Here is a 6,900-nt window from a genome sequence, read left to right as displayed (position 1 = left end):
CCAGTTGGCCAGCCCCACCCCATATTGGGGTTGGGGGGTGATCAGGGGAAGAGCCGGCCGGGGAGAGGGGCTGCGGGCCTATAAGGGTGATGGTGGCCCGTTGGGGGAGGGGCCTGCCAGGGGAGGGGCTGCAGGCAGTTGGTCGGCAGCCCTGCCCCTGATGGAGTGGTGGAGGCCTATCTGTGGTGAGGCCGGCTGGGGGGAGGAGCTGCAGGAGGTTGGCCGACCAGGCCCACCCCCTATTGGAGTGGAGGGACAGTCAGGGGCAGGGCCAGCCTGGGGGAGGGGCCGCAAATCAATGGGGTGGATTGATCGGGGGTGGGGCTTGCTGGTGGGGAAGGGTTGCAGGGGGGTTGGCCGGCCGCCTTGCCCTCGATCAGGGTGGGAGAGGCTGATCAGGGGTGGGGCTGGCTGGGGGGAGGTGCCCTGCCCCCCAACTGGGCTGGTTTGCTGGCCGCAGTGGGTGTCATAGTGACCAGTCATCTGGTCATTACGGTGTTCTGGTTGCTGGCTTTTTATGTATATATAGATGCCTGGCTACAGTAACTCAAAGCTATGGTTAACGTTTGGAGAGAGAGAAGAGATGGTGGTACCTCTGAGGTCCTGTGACCTATCGCTGCCCGGCCCAGTCATTGTAGAAATTGATCAGACTAGAGCTTTCCCTTCCCTGAGAGAGAGAACCAGAGGCAGGCGGTGGAGGGGTGAACTTCTGTGTCCTTTTCCGAGTGATTCCTTGTATTCCTCTTCAATTATATATTCATATTTTAACCAAATATTTGGACTAGGCAGTCTTTTTCTTAAATTCTAGAATCTATAATGTGATTTGAATACATTTATTAAGCATTTGTTATGTGTGCACATGTATGTCTTAGCCTAAATCAGCCACGCTGGTATGTTGGAGATTATGTAAAGGAAAGAGTATTTCTACATAAATGTTTACCTAACAAACCTTAGAATTGGGTTTTGGGTAATTAATTTTTCTGGGGCGTAACCATGCCCTCATTGTTGAATGAAATCTTACTGTAACTTTAACACCGTCCAGAAGAGGAAAACATTTTGTAATCGGTTACATTTCGTTTGTAAAGACTAGATAATTACTGTGTCTACCACGCTGAACATGAGCATTTGGTATCAAAGATACTTTCAAATGTTCTCAAAGTTTGTCAAAACAGATATGAAATCTGCGTCTGACTTTATCACATAGAATTTTTTTTACTAATATCAATTTCCATGCAAATCCCTTTTTTTAAAGATTGACAGAGTAACTGGCAGAAGCTGTGAAACTGCGAGTTAAGACTGTCATACTTTTGAAAACTCTCCTTCTTCCTGAGAATTGCATCCTTGAGGGCTAGAGGAATACTTTATAATTGCATATTACTGTTCATCGGAGAATGTCAGAGAGCGGTTTCAAAATTCTTCTTTGATTTTACCCCCACGGATTCGGTTTCAGCTGATAGGACATTAAGTAATAGGGTACAGCAAGCATCATTTTCCAGTGATTTTAGATAAAAAAGCAAAAAGCGAGGAGGGCCCGGCCGGCGTGGCTCAGGGGCTGAGCTCTGACTTACGAACCAGGAGCTCACAGTTTGATTCCCAGCTGGGGCACAAACCTGGGTTGTGGGTTCGGTCCCCAGTGTGGAGAGTGCAAGAGGCAGCCAGTCAATGATGCTCTCTCATGGTTGATGTTTCTGTCTCTCTCTCTCCCTCCCCCTTCCTCTCTGAAATCAATAAAAATACTAACATGTTGGGAAAACAAAACAGCAACCACAAGGAGGGTCCTACTCAAATCAAGCGTTGTCCTATTCACGAGAACATGTTTTTCTTTATTGCATTGAACCAACTACCCAAGTTCAACATCTTCAAACAACCCCCGGGTGTTATTTCTCACGCTTTCCCCGTTTGCTTGGATAGTTCTGCTGGCTGCCAGCCTATCTCCCAGGCAGCTGCCTTCACCTGGCAGTGGGCTGGGCTGGAAGATGCCAGAACGCCTTTCTCATGTGTCTGGGTTCTGGGTCCCCCTCACGTGACCTCCCTTCATCCCAGGGCCTCTACATGGCCTTCCCCCCAGCAAAAGCCCGGGCTTCCCACAGCCCGAGCGGACAGGCTGAAGGCTCTGGACCTGGCGGTGTGGGGCTCTCCGTGTTCACAGCTGGACACAGCGCCAGCCCAGGGGGGGGAAGGTCGACCCCGCCTCCTAAGGGGAAGAGTGACATGTGCATCAGGGAGGAGGGGCAGTAAACATCCTGTATACTTAGCCCCATTTGTTTGGTTTTTAGTTGAATTAATAAATGCACTTTATTATTTCCCTGATGTCTGTTGCTGCTTTTCTTTTGAACTAGAGATACCATTGAGTGCTTAACACGTCATAACTTGACATTCGGGAAAGCTGTCGGTAGCATACAATGTTGGAAATGAACATAGGCATTCATCTGTAACGTTTTTTAGAATTCTTACATGTATTTGCATAAAGGGTATATTGATTGGCTTGTAGTTTTCTGATAATGTTTCTGTCTGGTTGTGGTGTCAGGGTAATGGTTACCTCATAAAATGAATCGGGGAAATATTCTCTCCTTTTCCATTTTCTGTAGGAGTTTGTACACCATTCTGTTATCTCTTCCTTAAATGTTTATACAATTCACCAGCACAGCCATCTGGTCTAGGAGTTGTCTTTGACTAATAATTTGAGTAGCTGAGGAATTCGAGGTTCAAAATTATTGTCTCCAGTATCTGAGGATCACTTCTATGTTTTCCAGCGGCTATGACTGCTGATGAGGCAGCCAATGCCATCTGATTCTTACTCATTTCCGAGAGCGCTGGGTGAAATTTGCTTCTGAGTGGATATTGCAGATGAGTGGAATATTTACAAATAAATTGCATGAAATGTTTCATATATTTTTTAATTTGTATTTTTCAGACAATGAATGATTTTGACTATTTGAAACTACTAGGGAAAGGCACTTTTGGGAAAGTTATTTTGGTTCGAGAGAAGGCAAGTGGGAAGTATTATGCTATGAAGATTCTGAAGAAAGAAGTTATTATTGCAAAGGTAACTGGAAGTTTTGTTTACACTGTACACACGTGTGTGTCCTCACGCGTACGCATGGTTAGTGTCGAAATTCCATTCAGTAACCAAAACGTTGGTTGTAGGCTATTGTTAACAACATCTATTATCTTAATATTTGTAATATTAAAACTTTCAAACATGTATGGTATTATCTAAGTTTTATATACTGAAGCTATTTTATTACCTCGAGGAGATAGAAATATTTATCCTATGTGTGTTTGGGAGGATGTTTTTACTATATATTTGTGACCTCAATCACTAATTGCACTAATGTTGCTTTTTATTTCCCCCCAACATTCTGAATTTCTTATTGAATAAGAGGGATTAGAAGAACAGATGATTTGTACTCATAAATTATACAGCTTATATTTGTTGAATGGAAAAGCAGCCTTAATAAATTTGAAAATACGAGAATAATGAAACTAAAAGCAATAGGTTTTGAAATTTTTTCAGGAGGCCTAACACCTTCTCATAGCTTCATTCACCTCTGCAAATAATGAACGCATTAATGACGCCAGTTCTCAGGGCTCTAAATTAAATCCCAGGTCCCTCCAAAGGCAAATCTGATCTGCTTTATAAGTTGGTCCAAGCTGTGTCTTGCTGAATTCAACAGTGACATATAGTATTACTGTCACCCGGTGTGGACGACTTTAGCTTTCGGTTACTGACAGTATTTCCTGTCCGGAGTGAATTGCCCCGCCCACTTGGTGAGGTTACGCTCCCGGGTCCTGGACATTTGTTTTAACCTCAGCTTCTTAGCACTCAGCGCTGGTGTGGGAAAGAACATTGACCTGGACACAGAGAGCCTAGGATTGTATCCCCGCTTTGCAAATGACCACCTAATGACCTTTCCCAAGCAGTTTTGGGGGGAGTACCACTCCTTCGGGGACATTTGACAGAATTGGGGGAGGGGCGGGGGGGACATATATGCTTATCAAGATGACTCGGAAGGAAAAGACTGACTGTGGTCAGGTAGACGCCAAGTTTGGCAACAAAAGAATTCAGAGCCAAGGAATTCAAATCAAAGGAAAAAGCTGGTATTTTCTGTAAGCTCTGTTACTTATTACTAAACGATCCCAAACACATTATTCAACGTTTTGTTGCCTTGGTTTTCTCACCTGGAAAATGAGGGTCCTGATGATGTCCCATAGGGCTGTTGTCAGGATCCAAGGAATGAATAAAGAAATGGAATAGCACCTGCCATCATTATTGAATACATTTACTTATAGTTTGAATAAAATTAACATTGCATTCAATGAAAATAAATATATTATTGTTACCTATTTGCTCTGATGATGATGGTTACCGCCTGCTGTGTACCTGCCTGAGTAAATGTCATCTCCATTCCGTTTTTCCTTCCTTACATAAGCCTCTCTTGGATTCTGTCTTATCTCACTAATTAATTATACTTTTCTGAGTAACTACAAAGTCGGGTATATTTCACAAACGATAGACTATCCCAATTGCTGTAGATCCTTGCTGCTTTCCCCAAAAAGTTCATTTGTCAATTCCTTGAAGGAAAATAGGCTTATTCATAGCGAAGTGATTAACAATATGACATTTTCGAGTCTGACAAGGCCTGGGGTTTGAATCCTGAGGTGCCCGTCTCGGCCTCGTCTCAGGAGTGAATGAAGTCCATCTGCCTTATTACTGCGGACATTACCTTGATCATCTGGTAAACTGGTGTCTGCCAGGGTTAGCCATGGTAATGTTCTGATGGTTCCCTTTTTAATTAACAAATGTCTTAGAGGAAATACTCTGTGACTACATAAATATCCTTTTATCTTCTTAAAATTATGCCCACTATTAACATCTATCAGTGGATCTTGCCTACTACAAATATTGCCATGGTCTACTCTTGATGGTTTTCTATTTCCCTCATTCTTCATACATTTATTCTTACACTAACTAAAGGTTTGCCAATTTTGTTAATCTTTTTAAAGAACCAACTCTTTGTTTTCATTGATTTTCCCTGTTCTCTATTTTATTTATCTGTGCTTAAATCTTTATTATTTTCTTCCTTCTGCTAGCGTTAGGTTTAATTTGTTCTTTTCCTAGTTCCTTAAGTTGTGTAGTTAGTTAGTTAGTTGTGGATTTGAGGTCTTTTTCTGTTTCTTTTTTTTTTTTTAACCCTCATGGGAGGATTTGTCTTTTTTACTTTTTATCATTGATTTTAGAGAGAGGGGGAGAGGAAGGGAGGGGGAGAGAAAGAGAAACATTGATTAGTTGCCTCTCAGACATAACTCGACTGAGGATTGAACCCACAATCAAAGTATGTGTCCTGACTGGGAATTGAACCTGCACCCTTTCAGTGTACAGGGTGATGCTCCAACCAACTGAACCACACCTGCCAGGGCTCTTTTAAAAAAAAAAAATGTAAGTGTTTAAGGCTATCATTTCCCCCTTAACACTGCTTTTCCTGAGTCTCATGAATTTTGTTTTTCTTTTCATTCATTATTCAGTATTTTCTACATTAATTTCCTTCATGATTTCTTCTTTCAACCATTAGTTGTAACTAATAACGTTCTCAGTTTTTCTTCAGTTTTTTACTTCTAACTTTATCCCAGTGTGGTTGGCGAAGGCACTTGGTCTGATGTCTACCTTTTCAATCGAGACGTAATTTGTGGCTTATAATACGGTGCATCTTTGGGATCTGTCCCCCGTGCCCTGGAGAGGACGGCTCGCTCTGTGCAGGGTAGAGTGTCCCATGGGTGTCCATAGACCTTGGTGGTTATTGTGTTTAGTCTTCAATTAACTCACATATTTCCTGTCTGGCTGGCCAAGCCCATTGAGAGTAGGGGATTGAAGTCTCCAGCTATTGTTGTTGGACTAAATATTTTCTCTTCGGTTCTGTCCATTTTTGTTTTATGTATTTTGATGGTCTGTTATTAAGCACATAAATGTTTATAATTATAATTCTTATTATTTTGAACCTCTTATTAATATACACATAATGTCACTTTCTTTGTCACTTATGACCTTTTTGTTCTGATAACGCGCTAGCTACTTCTGCCCCTGCTCTGTTTTGTTTCTCGTTTGCATCCTCTCACTTTCAATATATTTGTTCCTTCAAAGCCTTGCGGTATTCGGGGTTCAGCCCTTCATCTCTTTTGTCAGAGCCAATAGGATGGCCTGACAGAGGGGAGGAGAGAAAGAAGGAGTTGAGGGTCATTGCCCGATTTCTTGGCCGAGCAATGGGAAGGATATTTACAGTGACGGGGGTGATGTTTTTGTGGGGGAGAAACAAGCTTTTGGGTGGCGGATTAGAAATCAGGATTTGGACGTATTGATTTGATATTTTTGTTAGACACTCCAGTTTAAGTCTATCAAATACCCGTCCCGGGATTGAGGGAAGCAGCCTGGCCATGAGAAGTCAGCTTTGGAAGACCATTGATTGCCATGTACCCTGTACGCCAAGCATGTCAAACTCAAAGACTAACACAGGCCAAATAAATGAGGCATGTGACCCCCGGGCCGTGAGTTTGACATGCTTGCTGTACACTGAGTCTTAGTCTGGCTGAGGGCGCCCAGGCCATGAGTCCCCAGAGAGGATAAGAGGGCTGTGGGCTGAGTCTTGGGGACACTCAGAGGATGAGGGTTCATGCTGGGGTCCAACCCCAGCAGATCCAGGGGTCCCCAAAGGTGTGGACGGAGTTGGCGAAGAAGGAATGACACGGAGACAGCGTTCAGTTGATCAGCAGCCTTGCCAGGATCTCTAGCCACAATCTCCAGCCAAGTACTGTGTCCATGTTCTCTTGCTAGGTTCTCCAGCCAGGTTCTCCAGGTTCTCCAGCCAGGTTCTGTAGCCATGCTCTCACACTAGGTTCTCCAGCCCG

The 6,900-nt window shown here is 43.4% G+C and overlaps 1 protein-coding gene across 1 annotated transcript in view; it reads left to right on the top strand.

Moving 5' to 3' along the window:
* AKT3 (v-akt murine thymoma viral oncogene homolog 3) overlaps positions 1 to 6,900 on the top strand; it is a 219,572-nt gene that overhangs the window by 166,071 nt on the left and 46,601 nt on the right. The window contains 1 exon segment of the mRNA XM_015559922.1: positions 2,915 to 3,181. Within this exon segment, the coding sequence (XP_015415408.1) occupies positions 2,915 to 3,181 (267 nt within the window).

The sequence above is a fragment of the Myotis davidii genome, unplaced genomic scaffold, assembly GCF_000327345.1.
Source record: "Myotis davidii unplaced genomic scaffold, ASM32734v1 scaffold754, whole genome shotgun sequence".
In the NCBI taxonomy this organism is placed as follows: Eukaryota; Metazoa; Chordata; class Mammalia; order Chiroptera; family Vespertilionidae; genus Myotis; species Myotis davidii.
This window is presented reverse-complemented; position numbering and strand designations above follow the sequence as displayed.